This window comes from Patagioenas fasciata, chromosome 4 (assembly GCF_037038585.1).
Source record: "Patagioenas fasciata isolate bPatFas1 chromosome 4, bPatFas1.hap1, whole genome shotgun sequence".
Classification (NCBI taxonomy): domain Eukaryota; kingdom Metazoa; phylum Chordata; class Aves; order Columbiformes; family Columbidae; genus Patagioenas; species Patagioenas fasciata.
Genome location: NC_092523.1, coordinates 31,025,154 through 31,046,126, shown reverse-complemented (window position 1 = coordinate 31,046,126; position 20,973 = coordinate 31,025,154). Strand labels below are relative to the sequence as shown.

The 20,973-nt window shown below is 34.5% G+C and overlaps 1 protein-coding gene across 5 annotated transcripts in view; it reads left to right on the top strand.

Moving 5' to 3' along the window:
• SGCZ (sarcoglycan zeta) overlaps nt 1–20,973 on the top strand; it is a 453,475-nt gene that overhangs the window by 325,071 nt on the left and 107,431 nt on the right. For all 5 annotated transcript variants that reach the window (XR_011738777.1, XM_065837213.2, XM_071807535.1 and 2 more), the window contains one exon: nt 9,615–9,716. Coding sequence is in view for 4 of the 5 variants with exons in the window: in XM_065837213.2 (XP_065693285.2) it covers nt 9,615–9,716 (102 nt within the window). In the remaining variant the exon portion in view is untranslated. The remainder of the gene's footprint in view (nt 1–9,614; nt 9,717–20,973) is intronic.

Sequence of the window (20,973 nt, the reverse complement as noted above, 5' to 3'; positions counted from 1 at the left end):
CTGTGTTTCCTGGTTTGAGCACAGAGCCTGGACTGAAGAATTCCCCTCCAGGGTTCCTGTGTGGACACAACTGCAAGTAGCCACCCTGTATCTGCCCTGCATCCTCACAGCTGTAGATTGAGAAAAGATTTGATGACAGAGAAGACTCTGATGCTGTGCTTTTAAAGGGCTGAATTGTGATACTGAAGTGTGCTTTCTAAAATTCCCTTCTCCAGTCGGCCTTTTAAATTGCTGTTACAAAAGTCAGTGAGATACTGAACTGTTGATTCACAAATACATAACTTCCATTGCCCTTCAGTGATCAGGATTTTAGCCATACCATAAGAAGTTTGTGATATGTGAGAACACACTGTCACCCCTCAAAATGATGTAGGAATTTAATTTTTAAGATTTCTCTTGAAATTATTCCATTTAAAAAACTTCTGTCATTTTCCAATATAACTGATAACTTTGAAAAGTCTTTTGCCATGCTGAGGTATGCGCAAAGAGATGGGGTAGGTCCTTTGATCATTGTGGTTATAACACTCCTCAAAAAAGTGGAGGTTGTGATTTTTAATCCCTTTGGACTGCAGCAAAGTAGCTTGAAGTTATTGGTTAGGAGATGAGTGTTCTATTGAGCAGAATGTTAGATAAAAGAAGAGTTATTTTCCAGCAACTTCATGGCATTTCTTACACTTTCATTTCTTTTGCCATGATAACAGGAGATGTATCTATGCAGCAAGCTACTTTGCTCTTAGTCTCATTTATTTTATTAAGTGTATCTATAGAGCAAGGTGTTGCTTATTGAAAGATGAGTGGTAGCTGTTTTGAAAAACCTGCAGTATTTGTACTGTGATACAAAGTAACGTGTATGAAGTTACATACTATAAAGACTGCAATGTTCGATAGTCATGCTTCTTGAAAATTAAAATTCTGCTACTACCAAGTTTGCTACAACATTTTTCCTCACATTGAAATAATATCTTTTGGTTTTGACAGTAATAGGTTTTTTAGAGAGTATCTTGATAATTGATTTCTTTAATGCTTTTTGCTACAGTCTGATCAAGGAAGTGTAATGGCTCCTACTTAATGATATTTGTTTTGTTACAAGAACAGCACATTTTTAATATAAGTGTCAATCCAGGGAGTGGATGTGCTTGTCTGTAGGTACTTCAGTACTTCTGTGGCATGGCTCATGGGGTTATTTTAAGTTAAGCCTTTCTCTGTAATGAATACAGAATCACTGTATAAGAAAATAGTGCCTTAATATAAGATATATGGGCCTTAATACACAAGTGTAAATTATTTTTAAAAGACAGTAAAAAAGGACCTTCTGAGTCATTTTGCCTAGGGATGAACAAATCCTCATAAAATTGTTAAAATGTATTTTCAAACTTTTAAAGTGGATTCCCTAGCTATTCTGATTCACAGGGTTAATGTGTGATTAAATTTTCAGCATGACTAAATTATCTTCAAGATGTTGTGTCAAAATTACAACCAAGCCTCAAAGGCAGGGAAGCAGATTAAATAACCTGTGTAATTTATGTAGACTAAATAAACACCCACACCCAATAATTTATTATTGGTCTAATTTAGAAAATAGAAGTCTTACCAAAATAACATTATTAGTCCAGTTACAGCAATGCTAAGACCTCATCCAAAACACGCATGCAATTATTGCAACTTTCTCCCGATAATCATAGAATTAAAGCAATATACACAAATGTCTGCTTTTTATTCCTTTTTCTGGTGTCAGATTCACCCTTCCTGTGTATGATAATGTGTCATTATAATGCTTTGCCAGGAGCAGTATGGAGTTGATGGTGGGGGCGTCTTCCACTTTGCTCTTTGGTCCCCCTTTGGTTATTTTTACATTTGTGAACATAATTGGATTGCTTGATTTTTCTTTTATTATTTTCTTTTTCTTCAGCACTCGATAAACTACATATTATAGCCAAGAGGTGCAATGTTCAGCCCATACAGAGATAATTACATTTCAAAACTTTTTCTGAACTGTAATTTAATTGAAAATAACCAATTTCCTGATCACCTTCTGTAATCAGTTTGTCTTCATATATGCAAAGAAAAGGGGGAAAGTTGGTGAGTAAAGGAATAGCAATTCTGCATTTACCACTTCTCAGTGTTTACCTTCAGATGAAGGACAGACCTTCTTTACGTCATTCACCTAATCTCTCCATGTTTTCTCTTTGCCTATCTTTGCTAGTTCCTGGTATAACTGACTCTACAGAGACCAGAGACCCTTCACTAGCTTCTACTTAATAATTTTGCTGGTGATTGCATAGAAGAAAATTTCCCACTCCCTGACTCTGTTTTATACTTCCATTCCACTTGCATGAAGTATGGAGTTTTAAACATTGCATTTTAAACATCTGCAATTTAAACATTGATTGTAAGAAGCTATATTGGGATAGAAATTTTTTTTTTGTTAGTCTGACCACACATTAAACAAATCACAGAACTTTAACTTAAACAGAACATTGAACAAAATAGTAGAGCAGAGAACATGCACCCAAATAAAGATAATGACTGGTTTAATTTCCAAGAGTTTGAGATGTTAGGTATAAGACTGTTTATTTCTATATTATTTGGTCTAGACTTTATATCCTTTCACCACACAGTTTCTGTAGGAATTGCAGATGTTCGTTGGTTCTGAAAATCTTGTATGTATTTTTTAAATTCCTGAAATATCAGATATGTGGAGGGAGAAGAACTGCGTAGTTAGATTCTATATTTTTCCTAATGTATTTATTGTTTGTTTTAAGAATGTGCAAATTATAATTTATTGTAAGAAAACCAGTAATACTAAATATAAGAGGTCTAGGAGGATCATACCTTAGTCTGGAATAGCTTATAAGAACTGATCACATAGAATTCTGCATTTTTCAGTTGACATTGAAGGACACATCTATGTATGAATGAAAAATAATATAACTACGCAGACTAGGAAATAAAATCAAATTTTTAAGCATTTTATCTTGTTGTCTGGTCTTGATAGGTATATATTTTCTGTTAATGTATCTACATACAGACTTTATTTTCATGTCAAGATTACCTTTGTAATTGAAGAAGCCAGGCCATGCTCCATACATTCAAAAACCATTCTAAAAGACAGAATGTATTCAGGGTTTTCTAATTCCATTTAGTCTGGATGACAGCTTGACTTCTCTCTGTCTTTAAAAGCTTCTCCACTTAAAATGTGTCAGTTCTGAATTTTCAGATATTTTTTCCCTTAGTATGTATCACTTTAAACATTGCTGCACAGTACTATAGTAATTTCTTTCCCAGCTTTTCCCTGATATCTACTTTTACCTGTCATTTATACCATCTCAGCTATTATTTTCAGCAGATGGATGAAAGCGGATATTTCCATCAATCCAGACTTACCTTTTCAATGTGTTTTCCATGACATCTTTCTATCATTTTACCTTTATTTTTGGTTACTGAAATTCACAGTTATCTTTCCTGATAATCCAGAAAAATGCTCTTTGTTTTCATTGCTGATACCACTACCTATTTTCTGTTCATGTGGGGCTGTAGCTGCCTACAGTTTTTATTTCAATTGTACATCCATAACCATGTCCAGATACAATTTTTCTCCAGCTGGAATTATGCTCCAACTCTGTTTTTGAAATCCAACTTTGTGTGGACACGACACAAATAATTTCCCTTGTCATGTTTCTCTCAGACTTTTGTGTATCTCCTCCATTTTATCAACAACATACCTACTAATGGCTTTCATCTTCCTAATCAACCCTATCACTGTTACTCTCTTTGTTTTTTGTGCCGTCATATCAAATTCAGTATTTTTTCCCCTCCTCAGCATAATTCACCACTGCTTCATTGCTTCAACCACCTTTCTTCTGATATCTTGCTCTCCTTCTTCTTCCTTTTGCATAGCATCTTTGTACACTTACAGGTGTTTCATCTGTGCTCTTTCATAGCACTGCAACCACATCATCCAGATTCCTTTTCATGTTTAGCCTCTGCTATGATGCCTGCAAGGCAACACGCAGTGAATATTCGTGAATTTATAGGATGTTGTGTTTAGTCACTTTGTTTAAACACTGTTTAAGCATGCCCCCTCCTCCACCCTGTCCTGCCCCGTGTTTTGTGAGCTGCTTCCCTCTTTAGCTTTTGGAGCCAGAATCTGGACTTAAATATATATACTCAGAAAACAAGCAGAGTATCACATCTAACAGCATGCTACCCATAGATTTGCAGACTTTTGTAATATTAAATGTATTATTTTGATCCAAGTTTCATGCAAAGCAGTTTTATTTCATCTAGGCTGAGTTGTAAAATGTAGTTACTGTCCTCCAGAAGAAGTGTTATTTCCAATTGAGGTAGTCTGCAACATGACTTCAAACCTGCCCTTTCTGTAACTTAAAGGTCTTCCAAGCCAGTACTGCAAATTCCCAGTTCTTGTCGTGTATGGTACAGAGAGCTGACTATCATGCAGGTTACTAACCTTTTTCTTGCATGCTTCTTGTTTATCAGCAATTTGTATAGGGTTCCTTATCTACTTCTCCTTATAATGCCTTAGTGCCTAAATAATTAACAAAAAAAAAAAAAGAAGAGAGAGAAAAGAAAGCAGAACACAGCACATTTCAGTATGTAGCAACATGTATGGTACAGGATTAGTTTTAGTCAGCCTCCTGGTTTGTTGAGAAGTATTTATAACTCTGTCATATGCTTTGCTACTTGTAGTTGACATCAATTATGCTGCTTCAATAGTTCGTTTGGCAGAAACAGAATTTACTATATAAGTAATACCCCCTTGTAGAATTTTTAGCACATTGTCAAGAAATAACTTAATTTTTTAAAAGATCATTGTCTTTAAAGACAGTATGAATTAACTCAAGACATTCTTATATACCGGTTTTATATACTATTTTATGTACTATTTACAGGACCATTGGAGGACATTAATCTCTGTCCACTTATATACAGGTCAAAGCTTGACAAAATTCTGAATGTCCATATTAGAACAATTTTTTTTTTTTTTTTTTAATATGCTCTGACTCAAAGTTATAGTCTCTTTATCGGAGATTATTGTAATTATAGTTTGGGATTTCATTGACCTTAATGTAGTGTTCAAATTCAATAAAACTATTCCTAGATTGCTGCAGTTGTGAGATAAGCAACAGCATAAAATAAATGTTTAGTTTTCCTGTTTTAACTGTTGCTTGTTTGAATTTCTGGTGTTCACAACTGAAATTTAATATGATCAAAAAATGCCATAAAATGTTGATAGTGATTATTTTATTCTTATTATTTAATAATACATGTAAGGCTGGGTTTAAAGATGGAGCAGTGGGTTGCTTTTGTTTTGTTTTTTTTCTTGATAGGGAAAAAAAAAAGACAAAATAAGTGAGCAGGGTCACTGTTAGTTTCTTTATGTTCTTATATGGGAAAAAGGGAAAGTTCTAGCTGTAATACCAGTCTGAGAATAATCATAAATATTAAATAATCATAAAGAGGAAATAAAGCAATGCAAAAACAATCACTCATCACCTACCACAAACAGACTTACTCCCAGTCAGTCTCTGAGCATTGGCCAACTTGAGAGACAACTTCCCTTCTCTCCCTCTCCACTTCTTCCCCTACCACCACTTTTTATTGCTGAGCATAATGTTCCAGGTATGGAATATCCCTTCAGCCAGTTCAGGTCAGCTGTCTTGGCCATGTTTCCTCCTAACTCCTTGGCCATCCCCATTTTACTTGCTGGGGAACAGAGAGAGGAAAAAAGATAAAGGCTTGACACTGTACAAGCGCAGTTTAGCAACAACCAGAAACATCAGTGTGTTATGAGCACTGTTTTAGCCAAAACACAGCACCACACCGGTTTCTATGAAGAAAACTTACTCCATCCCAGCCCATCTCAGTGCATTAACTTAGCATTTACATATTGTAAGAAAGTATTGGAATAGTTCATTCAAGTGTATTTTTGCACTTGAATAAAGCCCAATTGCACCAAGACAATAATCTGAGTATTCATTGCCTGGAAAATATAAAGTAACTTAGGCAGTTGACTTGGAAAATTAGCAAAATGAATGTCTAAATGAATTATACTAATAATGTTACATCAAAATCATATTTACAGGAAGATGCAAGTATGTTTTAAGACAGAATTATTCTGTGGTTCTGTTTTAAACTATTTAATATTAATATTTATCTTTCTTGGGGAGCCTCAAAGTTAAAAGGAACTTCATGGTCATAAGTGCATTAAATGAGGCAAGAAGACTGGACTTTGCTCTTATTAATCTTTTTCAGTCATAATAACTTTTTGACCAAGTTATGTTACTTCTGAAAACCCTTGAATTTTTATCTATAACATCACAGTTCCAGCTCAATGACACGAGAAACTCTTCTTATTCTAACCCCTCTTTAAACTGAATGGGGAATTATTGATGAAGAAAATGTACTGGGCAGTTATTCTTTGCATGGAGAGAGCGTCATTAAGCACATTGTAGTATATGTCTCACTCTTGTGTAGCCTCATCTAAGTGTTCCTGCCTTAGCAGGGGAATTGGACTAGATGATCTTTTGAGGTCCCTTCCAATCCCTAACACTCTGTGATTCTCTGATTTTCTCTATTTTTCTATTCAGTCTTACTTTAGGTAAGTCGTTACACACTTCAGAAAGTTACTTTGTGGAAGATTATTGCATTTATCAAGCAATTAAGGTCACAGTCACCCTATTTCATTCAGTTTTAGATCTTAAAACACCATTTGCAGCTTATGTTCCAGAATGTAGTGTCTGTCTTCTCATTTTGAATAATGTAATATTACTGAAACTAGAGTACTTCTGTCTGTGCAGAGTCTGTCTACGTTCGAATTGTTGGACTCTGCTAGCTGAGTAGCTTACTGCTGAAGGACTAAAGAATGAGGGCTTAGAAATGTCAGTCAGAAAAGTGGAAGCCCTTATGGGTGCAGGAGGTTCTGTCATCAGTTTATTTCTGAAACGTGGGCAGTTTAAACTTGCTATTGAAATTAACTGCTGAAAATAAACAGACAAAATATGATAAGTACCAAAAATTAGCAAGCAGCTTAATTTCTGTGCTTCAGTTCCCTTTCAGTAACAGTCTGATTGTTTTATTTTCTCAGCTTATTCTTTTCTATTATGATTTTATTCTACTAGTACTATAGCATATATAGAAAAAGCAGGATTGGTGAAACTGAGAATTAATGGATAGTAATGCAGATTACACATTCAAAAGCAAACTCTAATTTCTTTATCTTTTCAAAAATAGGCACCACAGTTTCATATTGCACTATCTGAGAAAGTATACAAATGCCTGAGGTTTTATATTTGAAACTATTTGTATAGATATCTCATACCTAGATTTAAGAAAAATACTTTAAAACAAAACATCACCTCTTTAAGAAGCAGTATTTGATAATTCATCTGTCATAGAGTACTGAGTTTGGCTGGGATAGAGCTAATTTTCTTCATACTAAGTGCTATGGGGCTATGTTTTGGATTTGTGTTGAATACAGCATTGATAACACCTGGATGTTTTACTTATTTCTGACCAGCACTTACACACAGTCAGGCCCTTTTCTGTTTCTCATGCTGCCCCACCAGTGAGTAGGCTGAGGGAGCACAAGGAGTTGGGAGGGAACACACCTGGCACAGGTCACCCCAACTGACCCAAGAGCTATGCCATACCATATGACACCATGCTCAATATATAAAGCTAGGGAGATGGCATTTGTCTCCCATGTGGCTGTTACACGTGATGAAGCTCATCTTTCCTGGAGGTGGAGGAACCACCTACCTGCCGAGGGGAAGTAGTGAATGAATTCCGTGCTTTGCTTTGCTCTTGCACATGGCTTTTGCTTTATCTGTTAAATGGTCTTTACCTCAACCTATGAGTTTTCTCATTTTCACTCTTCTGATTCTCTCCCCCATTTCATCGGGAGGGGGTCAGAGAGCAGCTGTGTGGGGCTTAGTCACCAGCTGGGGTTAAAGTACAATACAGAATTTGAGAAAAAAATAGCACTTTTGCTGAAAAAGAGACAGTTCTTGGCTTTATATAATTAGTTACAAGTTTTGTTCAACATTATATGGGCTATTACAGAGTCTGCAAATTTACCTTGGTGCCATGTTCCTTTAACAAGTGTATTCTGTAATATAGATAGCCTTAGTATTAGCTTTTATTTTTCTGTATTTTCTTTGCTTTGGAAAGAAGTTATATTTATTTTCTGACTCTGGCAGTTTCTGGTTTTGTAGTCGCAGTCATCTAGGCTTCTACTCATATAACTGACATGTGAAGACATGATTTCCAACAGTATGTTCTTTGCAAATCTATCATAGCAGGGAAAGCTATCTATCGCTATGCCCTTGTTGTGTCTTGGAAATGATACCAGCTGAATTACGTTGTGTAAAATGTAATTCTTTTTGTTGTCTTAAAAAATTATCATTTTTGCAGTTTTGCATCAGATATGGATGCAGTCGTGTCAATCAAATAGCTGCCATATAGGAATATTTTTTTGTTTTAGAAAGGGAATAGCTGTAGTGGTGTAGTGGATACACTATGTTTTGGTAAGTATATTGTTGTTTAATTTGGTGTACTCTTCTAGCTTCAGCTATACCAGCTGTGGACACTTTTATCCAGCTTTTTAGGACTGCCCAGCAAGTGGAAGTTACTTGTTTCGCAGTTCAGCCAACAGAGCAGAAATGCAAGTTCTCACTGTTCTGCTAAGCTAGAGTCAGCAATGGCTTCAAAATGTTTAATCAGCAATTAAATTGAATTTGCTAATTTTGCACTTAAGTGGATCAAGTTGAATTCCACTGGCCGCACAGTGAAGAAATACCTTCTCTCAGGGATATAGTAACAAGCATCCAGGGATAAAAAGTCTTGAAATTCTATCATTGTGCAAAATGACCCTTTTTCTTAAGAATCAAGCAGGTTTAATTGGTTTTTTCTATAATACAGCTGAAGCCTGATTACATCCCTTTCCTATGCTTATATTTTATTGAACATTGAATCATTTCGTTTGCTTTTTTTATCTGGAATTTTATAATGGCCCTTTCCCTATTTCTATTCAGATTAATTAAAACAAAGAAAAATAATACCCAGCATTCTGAAGTTCTTATTTTCACCAGCCACACGTTCTTAGTAGTGATGAGCAACTTCTTATAAAAAACTCTTTTTCTTCCTATAGGATACTTTGCTATGTATTTTAATTGCTGGGCAAAGTAAAAACAGTTGATTCAAGACATAGCAGTGATATAATATTTTTCTAATATTTCACTACGTTGTTTTACCAAATATAGTTTTAGAGATAATTAACTAAATATTTTGCTGACCAGTTCTTATTCAAGATCTACACCTCTACAGTAAAGGAATGCTTACATATATTTGCACCCTTGCATTAAGTCGAGCCAAGGAATAATGTACACAGTTCACCATCAAGCTGCAGTTAAATACATCAGTTCTAGGTGAAGCTTTACTTATGCCCTCAGGTAACTCCTGTTGAAGATCATGAGGAGACATGGGGAAAGTGGGATAGCAGTCATTACTTTTAGATATTAGCCCTATGTTTTTTTTACCTTGTCTGGATACGGTTATTTCCTGAAGTGAATATATATATATATTATTGATTGTAGGATGGAATGGGAAATTTGAGAGTCACTAAAAAAGGAATACGGCTTGAAGGAATATCTGAATTTCTACTTCCACTATATGTGAAAGAAATCCATTCCCGAAAGGTAGGTGGCTTTCGTCTTTTTTATTAATTTACACCTGGTATAAATTAATCTCTTCACTCTGAAACTAAAAAGTTTGGGTTTTTTTATACCTCCTAAATTAAGAATCGGTGGAGGTTTTCTTTAAGAATATCTTAACAGCGAAAGTTTCCTTCATGTCCAAAATGATTTTTTTTTTCCTGACACTTTGCCCCTTAGAATAAATGTCTTATACTAAAGAAAGGACATTCAAATTATGTGTATTTTATACTTCAAATACCTCAACATTGGGAATGGAACATATTACTCTTCTTTTGAAATGAAGTCCAGGAGAAGAAGCTTGGTGATATATGCAAAATCCAGTGAAATAAATAATGGTTTTGTATATGCCTAAGCTCTTTCTGGTATATTAGGTAGCGTAATTTATTTTTCCCTTTTTTTTTTTTTTTTTTTTAACCTCAGGTACAGGCAATTAGTTAAACTGCATTATGTGTCTAGGGTTTATTTTTTTCAAAGCAAACCATCTTTGGTTTATCTTAAATAGTTTTATCATTGAGGAAGTTGCTACAGAGGATAAATAAAATAAAGATATTCTGTATTCAGAAATTCAGCGCAGCTCATTTTTAACCTCTGGTTGGTTGGTTGTTTCGTTTTTTTAATTGTTGATGTGGGGGTTTTGGTGTTTTTTGTTGTTGTGTTTGGGTTGGGGGAGGGTGATTTGTTTGTTGGTTTTCTTTTTCTTCAGTCATGCTGTTTATAATAATATTGTCAATGAACTAAACCAATAATTTTGAAATACCAGAAATCTCTTGAGTTCTCTTTACCATGCAAGTGATGACCTGTGATCAGAGAGGAATGCTACAGTGGTTTTCAGTCAATCATCAGCAAAGTATTTTCATAAGCATAGTGCGAAAATTGATAGGAATGAAAAGTATGTTTACCTTAAATACCTTTGTGGGAAATTCCGTCTGTTGAAATCTGTCTTCTATGTATATAAAAGAAGTTTCAAGTGCATAGATGAGATCATGACAGTTTCTCATTTCTCTGAATTAGTTTACTCTGTTAATAGGCATGTGAGATGAACAGGTAGTCTCTTTGTTCTCTTTTTTGGTAAAACTAACGTCTTTCAATGTTTAACAAAATAGCGACATTGTCCTAGGTAATGAGAAAATTCTCAAATATTGAAGTAACAGTATATTCCTCAACAATGTTGAATTTTGGTTGCTTTATTGAGTAGATCTGTGCTACTTTTCAACTGACCATATGTACAATGTTAAAAAAATCTTGTTCATAATGTTTCTTTTATAATAGTAGATAAAAATACTAATAAACACCTAAGCTAAATCTATAATCAAACATTTGGTGATGAATTATTTCTAAATAATTGAAAATATCATGGCTTTGATATTGATCAGAATTTTGAGGGGGGCAGAAACAATGGAATAGTCAACACTTAAGTACGTAAATGACCATCTAAGTACCAAGCACTGCTACCAAGGGTAAATAAATAAGGCCACTTTCTGCCTTCAAAAATCTACAAAAGGGAACTTTGGCTGTGGGTTTAGTTTTTCCTTAACCACCTTGCCGTGTAAAGGTGTAAGCAACTCCTAATTAGTTTCTGCAATTGTCTAATGTTTTCTTTACATTTTGAAACTATTGTATTCTTCAAATTAACTGGAATACTTTCTCTTTTATCTATATATAAATAGAAAAAAAATGTTAAGGCTTCTGTTAGATCTTATTATCTAGTACAACAAATCCATTTAAAATCATGCCTAAAGCATGAACCTCTTTGGTATTAATATTCCAATATGTAGACTTTATGAAATTGGTGTAAAATTCCCAAGATGTATAACCTTTCAGGGATCATACTTTTTCTTATATATTGCAGAACATAAGTTTGTGCATTTTTCCCATTTCCTTTCTGCAGGTGGATTGTGTCTCTTATTGCTCCGTGTCCTGTTAGTGTATATGAGAGTTATGATCTGGGATATTTGCACTCACAGAGCTTCATGTTGTAGAACATTGGTTCTGTTAAAGTAAACATGGAAACTTTCATTTCGTAAGAGTAATTAGAGGCTCAAGTAGGGTCCTAATTTCTTCAGAGCTCCTAAGCAGTCTTAGAAAAAAATCTACATAAATGTTACTATTGTAAAGGAACAGGATGCCAAGTGTACTAGTAACCCAACACAAGGTCACACAATTTCTGTGAGGCTAATTAAAAACAGATACACCTGACAGTAAGTGTCCTCAAACCAGCAGCACAAGAAAAGAGAGTGGATCATTAGCTGGGCAAAATATTTCAACTAAAATATTTTTGGTGTTACAGGTCTACTTATATCTATTAACATTAAAATACTTTTTTACTTGTTACCTATCTGAAAAAGCAGTAGACACTCATCTTGCAGCGCTTATGAACTAGGTTCATATTCCAGTGTTTTGTCAGTTTGCCCAGTAGCTGTGATAAAGTTTTAGCAATTTGTGATGAATACAAATGTGAATGTCATGAGGGAACGACAAAAAACCCCTCTGGAGCTGTATTAAGCCTTACAGTAAAGACATGTGATGTCTCTGCATGGCATCTGCATGTGACATTAGCTGTTTTGTCACTTACAGAATTGACCTTGGTGCTGAAGAAATCTTTGAGTGAGCCAGGCTTTCTTAGCTGTCATTGTAGTCAGCAGGGACCTAATCAATACAGAAAGTGGATTCTGAAGAGCTGTCCTGCTCACCAGCCACTAGTGTTTACTTTGGGTGATAGAGGGGAATGAATGCTTTTCCCCGCCTTTTCCACGGAAGCAGTAATGATTCAAGTTTGATGCGTATGGGAGTTAAAATGTGCTGTGGAATTTAAAACTCATTTGAAGCTGATGTCTCTGCTGTCTTTTTCATAGGTATGTTACTTATTTGTTTTCTAAAAGGAGAGTTTGCTCTTTAAGCAGTTTTACTCATTCCCCTCTAAAGGAAGACAAACATTAAAGTGACGTCAGTCCATTAACTCTTGCGATGACTTGTAACATATCCAATAGTAACTTTGTGAAACTGGGTGTATTTCCTCTGCACTGATGACATGGTTTATAGAATGGCCATTGTGGGACCTCAGGGCACCCCTGATTTCCCTTTACTTTGCACCAAGCAGAGTTAGGTGGGAAGACGAATGATGCTAGCAGCAGGGTGCAGCAGCACCTGTGCTATATTGTGGCTAAGAGGCATGAGAGGGGTTCTTACATGTATGCTGGAGGTATCTTTCAGTTGGCTAGATCTGAAGCTGATAAAATGTGTCATTGATAGCACAGGGCTCACCTCTGATGCTGATAGTGAGCTACTTTCTGGTGAGAGTCCCAGGCAGTCTGCTGAGTAGCTGGGCTGAACTGAGCTATCTGCTGCTGCAATTTAAATTTACTGGTGTCAAGTTCACATATCCTTACAGATGCTGAAATCACCACTTTGTCTGCAACATACCTGAATCTCCAAGTAAGATTGTTTATGCAGGGTTGAATGCTGACCTTAAACTGCCTTTATCAGAAGAGATGTTTTGAACTTTGTACATAGGTTGAAAAATTGTCTTTTGTATTGTGGTTCCTTCATTAAAACCATGAATATTAAATGTAAATGCTAAACTATTTTAAGTCAGCTAGAGAACAAAATATGCATGAATTTTTAAAAACAAAACTATTTATATTTTCTCCTGCCGGTGTACAACTTTGTGTCAAAAAGTATTAATACAAAATCCATGTCTTGTGTAAACTGACCATTCATGTTTTTTCTGTAGAAGCTGTCTAAATGAGAAGGCTACTCAGCAGGTGCCACTTCTCTAACCTTGCTCCTTTTACTTTGCCCTTTTTACTCTATTCAGTTAATGGTGTCTGCAGACCCGTGGGCACCTACCCAAAATCTCACGTATAAACAAAAAAGATAATTCTGTATTTTCATCAAATGACTTAACTGCATGTCAGAACTTGGACTGATACATCAGAACTTGAGCAGATAAGGGCTCTTTTGATCCTGAATTAACTTATTTCTATCCCTGAAACAAGGGTACGCATACTCTATGAATTGAATTTACTGAGAATTTCATTTTGACTATGGCTGGTCTAGTTGCATACTTTAATCTGAAACCAGTAAGTTTAGTGTAGATAATGTTATATTTTACATGCTTACATCATTTACATTGATACAATGCAAAGAAAAAAAGCAAACTACATTATTCAGCGTGTATCATTAATGACGCGTGAAATCAAATAACATATAATGCAATAACCTGAATTATTACAATAGTTCCATTTTTCTGAATTAAATTTCTTTATTATACTACAGCTGCATCTACACTGCTGCATTTATGAATGGAAACAATCAAGGTATAGCTTTATTAGTTTTTTTTAAATAATTATAAAATCAGTTCATGTTGTTTTCTTGGGAGTGTATTCTTGGATTTTTTGATCTTTCATTTGCACACACAGTACTTAAGTGTTGTAGAAAATCAAGTTTTTTCTTTGTTAAATTGTTTCCACTGCAGATAAAATAAGTAACTTGTCCCTTAAATTACAAGGGATTGCTTCTTTTTTTTTTTTTTTTTTTTTGTACAATTAGCAAGGTTAAAAATGTATTCTCTGAACTTAAAGAGAACATGTTTTCAAGAGATTTCCTTAGAGAACACAGAATGTAATGATTTAATTAAAATTCATTAAAGAAAGGTCTGGCAAACAAGAAACACTAAATAAACTTCTAACTGAACACAGAAAACTCTGAAAACTGTCTGTATATCTTGTATTTTTAAAGTTATGATTGTATAATAACTAAGAAATTGTAGTCAGACTTCAAAGCATAACTTCTCTCTAATATTCCTTCTTTCTAGATTTTCACTCTGGAGACTGAATATCCTTATAAATACTTAGAGAACTTTTTATGTATATATATATATTTTGTTTTATTTGCAAACCTGAATCAACTTTGACAAAAGCTATTATACAATGTATTTATGTCTTCAGTGTCTCTACAAGTGTGTGTAATAATTAACACAAAACTAAATTTTGTCAAATCCAACCAGGACATTGCACATATTTAGGATTGTGCTGGTGCCTTAGATGCCTTTGTGAGAACCCTAAATTCCTTTTCTGAGAGAATGCCTTTGTTGAGCTTCTCTGTCTGAAACAGTTAAAAAGAAGTAGAATAGATTACATCAAATGCCCTTATGAAGTTGGGGAAGGACATCCACTGTGCTTGTCCGTTGAGCCAGCCTTCTCATTATATAAGATCACTAAATTAGCTGTTGCCTGCCTTTAGTAAACTTATGCTTCTTTTTCCCAATTGCCTTCTTTTCCTTCATCAGTTTTCAAATTATTTTCAGGGGAATGTCCTCCATAATCTTCCTAGGAAATGAAGTGAGACTGGCTATGCTGTAGTTTCCAAAGTCGCCTTTTCTTGAAACATGTGCATAATCTCTTGTAAGGTATGTCATATTTGTTGACTTTTGGGGCTTGAGAGGAGGAACATGTTTCCCCACTCTCCCCTGAAACATATTCGTCTTAAAATTCAGGGACAAGTTGTTTGCTAAATCTACTCTCTTATCTGCTCTGTAAGATACCCGATTGCCATGCAGCAAAACTACTTTGAGAGTCCTTCCACTACTGAGGTATATGGATATCAGAGAAACTCCAATTAGGAGATGTCATTGGTCACCTTTTTTGTACTATCACAAAAATCACAAAGGCACCTAAGAATCTGCCACCTTTATTGCTCATGGTGAAGTACGATGCTTGTTTCTGCGGCCACACATCACAATCCTCTTGGATAAAATCTGAAATGCTCCCCAGTTCATTTTTCTAATATCTACTCTTCAGCTTTGCCCTTGGGATCACTCACCTGTCACTGAGAATAAAGTCATCATTATGGCATAAAAGACTCCTTCAGTCATTTTGGCTCTACACATGGTGTAGTTCCGAGGTACTGAAAGCCCAATGTCAGTTTATTGGCTATGAACAAGATGTAAGGTTTTCTTAATCACAAGCTTTGGAAGGGACAAGTCATTCTTGTATTTGTTGGTGGTCTCTGTAGGGACTGCCACTTTGAAATTGAGTTGGCTGTACTTGCTCTTCGCTGACAGCTGATAAGAAATTTCGTGATTCATGATTTTGTCCTTGATTTGTTATACTTCACTGAAACCTGTTCGGGGGTCATCCAATCGTACAACTCTATCTTTTGAACACATCATTTTTTCTTGTCAGCCTGTATTACTCTTATTATTACCGTGCCTCGTTGTTCAGTCAAGGAGGATGTCTGCTCGTTGTATTGAAAATTCTGAGTTAATAATATCCAAGCTTTTTACTTTGGTTGATTACAGCTCATGAATAAATTCATGAGTGGCCTATATCCACCCAATTTTATACCAGTCTTAGGAACTGAATGTGATTTGGGAACGTATCTTCAGAAGGATGTGGGTAAGTTGGTGAAGTAGCAACTATTTTTCTGGCATTTGTTGCTTTCATTAGCAATTACATTTTCAGTTTTCCAAGTACTTCCTTCATGTAATACATCTGTGTTCCACTTGGGCAAATTTCAATGAAACCATGTGATATTTCAGTGTGATGTTCATCATGTCTTATGTCTGATCCTAATACTCGTTCAAAGTGAATTTGGTTTGAGCTATTTTAACTATATGAGCATCTTAAGCTGAGGAATAATATTTTTTGCCCTGAACAACTTCAATATAATATAGTTGCAATTTGCAGAGGCTAAGCAGCGACTTAAAAAAATCCTGTATGTTAAAAATGAAGGGAAATTGTTATTAATATTTCCATGGAAAATCTGATCTAAAGCAGGAATTACTTGAAAGAGATTCGAAAAGGAGAAAAATCTGTCATCCTTTATCTCTTCATACAGAAATTTATTTATGTTTCTTCATGGAGAACAACTTTTATACTTTGCATCCCATTTTACAGACTTAAGGTAGACCTTACTTTTTGCTCCTCTGTAGAAACACTAAAACTATGGATGCATAGATAAAAATGGGGGGGGTGTGCAGAAAATGAGAGTCATTGGAAGAGGGCACTATCCATATAAGCTGTTAGGCTCAAAGTACATAGCATAATTTTCTCTCCAAAATACATGTAGTCTGTTAACCCTGGCTTGAGGGCTGCTGAGATGGTTTGAAATGTATTTCTTACAAGTCAGGCCGTGCAACGATCTCACTTGTAGGTCTTTAGTGGGCAAAGAAAAATTTAAAAAAAAATGGTAAACAGTGTTTTTTTTTAAGTTAGGAGATCTACTTCAGAACTAAAGACTCAGTGTATTAACAACAAAGAATACTCATGTAATAAAATCATATATCAAATGTTGTTGTAGGTTGTCGGCGTGGATTTCTGATCATGCCTGACCACCTTGACAACCTCCTACATCAAAGTGTCTAGCTTGGTGGATATGGACAGTTAATATCATTAATCTCATCTTTGCAAGGCTTTTGACCCAGTTTCCCATCATATACTCTTAGCCAAACTGATGGTGTACATGCTAAAAGGACAGTGAGGTGGGCTGAAAACTGGCTAAAGTGCTGGGCTCAAAGAGTTGTGACCAGTGGCACAAACTTCAGCAGGAGGCCAGTCCCTGGTGGTGTACTCATGGGGTTAGCACTGAGGTCAGCATTGTTTAATTTCTTAATTAATGACCTGGACATGCACAGTGTACCCTCAGCAAGTTTGCATACGATACAATCTAGGAGAAGGAGTGTACAAACAAGTAATTTCTAGAAGCAAAAGAGAAACAGAAAAATAATGAAAGCATTGCTGGTTTAAGTGCTCAGAGGTTTAATTATTTCCAACTCATTAATAATACTGTTTTCTTCCCGTTTCTTATCAGATGAATCTTAAAAGTATCAGGGTAATAATCAACTCGGAATTTCAAAGCTAACATTTTGAAAGTTAATATAAGAAAGACTCTCAAGGTATTCATTCTGAAACAGAAATTGGTGTAATTTCCAGAAGTGTAAGCCAACTTACAAAATTAGTTTTGCCCATTAGATATGGAAAAAGTCATTTCTTGAAACAAAATTAATACAATCCTCTTGTTCAGCTTTGTTTTCAGTATACTTTATGATTGTATGATGTTTCTCACTTTAAAAAAATGTTTGTAATCAAATTATATGGACCAGATATACCATTCATAATCTGCAAAAATGAATAGCAATACAGTTCAAACCCAAATCTGCTTGTTAATCTAAAAGAGATGTGAATTATTCAAATAGAGGTTCTGAAGTAACTTTTGTTGTAATCACACCTGAAGTGAAGTTATAGAAGCTTACTTCTAGAGTTTGCTGAAACAGTTCAGGAAAAATAATTCCTCTATCTTCATATATAATTTACAGACTTGTATTGTATTAGGCTGGGGTGAGTTTTGTGTATTTGTTTGTTTGGGTGAGGTTGTTTGTTTTTGGTGTGTGATTGTGGTGTTATTTGGTGTGGGTTTGTTTTGTTTTTCATTGTAATTAATATTTCTGTGTTCTATCACAAATAATAAAATTCTAAGCAATAAAATAAAATTATATTCTAATTGTTGAGAAATAGCATATTTTTGTGACACCACACATAGTTTGGTGTCTCACATGATAATAGGGAAAATTAATGTATATTTCAAGGTTTAAGATGAAAAAAAAAAAAATAATCTTACTTTGACTACCTGAAGTGAAATTAATAAGATCAGATTTAGTATAATCATCGTATCTGTTTTGTCAGTCCCTGATGAGAACACCATTCCTCTCCTAAAGGAATGAATTGCATTTTCATTTGCAGCTTCTAATAACTGGCTATCAAAAAAAAAAAAAAAATCATAAGTGTTGCATTTATAATACTGTCCATTTCCTGTTTGAAATGAACTTTGTATTTTCTTGCTATTCAGTAAGAACCAATCTGGATTTTACTGCTTCATAATCAAAAACATTCTTTCTTTCTTTTTTTTTTTTTTTTTTCATGTGCACACAGATATATAACTTGCATATATATGCACAACATTTTAAAATTACTGGTCTGCCTTAACAATTGGAGCCTTTTATTCGAGATGTTTTTTTTGAGTTTATACTATACACCCTTTGTTGTCTCAAGAAATATATCATGCCGTAAAACTCTACTTTCAGAAACAGCTTGTCATCAGCAATGAAATTTTCTACTTTGAAAATGCTTTTATAGAGTATTTTTTGCTTATTTTTTTACTATTCCCTGAAGGAGTTTCCCATCCATCTAGTACCGTGACTGCATCTCCTTTATATAGTTCTGAAATCCCGCCCTCAGTGACTTAAAATTTTGATCCGGCAGCACAAAAATATTAATTTGTCAGGAGACCTGCTGAACTTCCATCAGGTTTAGGAAGTAATGTAACTGTAGCTGTAATGAGGAAGTATCAAGTTAAAATGAGGCAGAGAAGATAATTGGATAAAAGAAGTGCTACAAGCATTTTAATAAAATAGTATGGATTACTAAAATACTCGTAGGCCAAACAACTGATGTATTTTAGAAAAAGAAACCTATCCTTTTTTAGGCAGTGCTGGAAACATATCAGATATATTTTTTTGCTCATAGATCTTCAATATGTGGTTAATTCATTCTCTCCTTAAAAAAGGCAGGAGAAGTAATTTTTCTGCTTTTAGTTGCAAAATGAAGAAGTACCACATTTTATCATATTATGGATTATACTCTTGAATCTTTGCTAAAAGTTACTTCAGAACAGTTTCAAATTTATTATTTGAAGAAATAAAATGGAAGCATTGATTATTTCATAACAAGGACCATGTTATGACAGTGACCTGCATCCAAGAGTGATACATAACACTAAAGTAATTTGAAGTCTTACTGACTTGAAGAGCATCCCCATGAAATAATTGCACAAAGCAAAACAATTTAAATTGCTTCTGTTACAAAGTGTATGATCAGTAATTTACTTTGAACTCATTTTATTAAAAGAAATGTTCAAATGAAAAATTACCTGAAAATTGTTACTTCTTGTCTGTAACAAGTAACCCGAATTACCATCCATCCTACAGATTAAATAAAAAATACATCAGAGTTCCACCAAAGTGATGTGTTCTATGTTTTCTTCCTATTGCTAATGTTGGGTATAATTATGCTGTCCTTTCTCAAGTGTAATTTCCTGTGGGTTTTGTAGAAAAGTATTAAAATTTTCCATATTCCATTTTTCCATGGAACATTGTTTTTCCATAATCTTCTCACTTCATGTGATGTTAAGGAAATGAGAAACTGACAGAAGACACTGAAAGTTGATTTTTTCAAAGCTCGGATTTTTAACTTCAACGTACTCTGCTGATTTGCAGGTGACCAAAAAGTTCAATTGTTCCAAATTGTTCCATTGTAAGATATTATCAAAAGCTGTTTCAAAAAAACTCTAAGGTGGTAGTGAAGTGTGTGAGTGTTTTTGGTTTTTTTGGTTTTTTTTTTTTTCAGGGATAAATCTCCAAGCTATATAAAGACTTTAAATTAAAAAAAAAAAAAGAAAAAAGAAAGAAAACTATAAAACAGTAAACTAGTGCATTGCTTTGCAATGTATTATTTGTGTCTGATAGACACAAATTAAGGGTAATTTTTTATTTTTTTTTTAGAATTTCAGCTGGAAATAAACACTGATAAGAACTTCAGACTATAGATGTTGAAATTCATGGGTGGGATTGGGATAAAGAAAACTCACAAGGAAAGCGGAAGTCTTATAATGGAAGCAGCCGAACAAGTTAACATCCTGTACTGGAATAGGTAATTATGGTTTCAGCATTATGATTGTACAAACAACATCTGGGGATTTAGAGTAAAGTTGGCTCTTGGGCTTCAGCCAGAGGCTCATTTGTATCTCTAGCTGAATTAAGTTCTTCTGCAAAACAAGAAACTGTAGTTCACATAGATGGTTAATTTAGGGGGGCAATCTGTCATGCACAATTTTGCAACAGCTACAACACTATATACTCTTGCTGAAGTCTTTGTAAGTGTAAGTGGTAATTGCAGTAGCATGCATGTAGGTTGGTGATGCTGAATTTTCCCTTGCTTTGGGGCCTAGCTAAATTTAAAAAATACAAAGTTATTGTACAAAATTCTCATTAGTAAAAATGTAATCTGTGTTGATACTAAACTTAGCACTCCAGTAATGATTTGCATGAAAGATGCTACAATCATTTTTAGTAGAAATGAAAACTGGAGAATATAGAATGGCTAGAAATATTTTTATTTTTTTTTTTTTTTTTTTTTTCTCTTGCTAGATCAGTATATAAATATAAGTTTTAGGCAAAGTTTGTTTT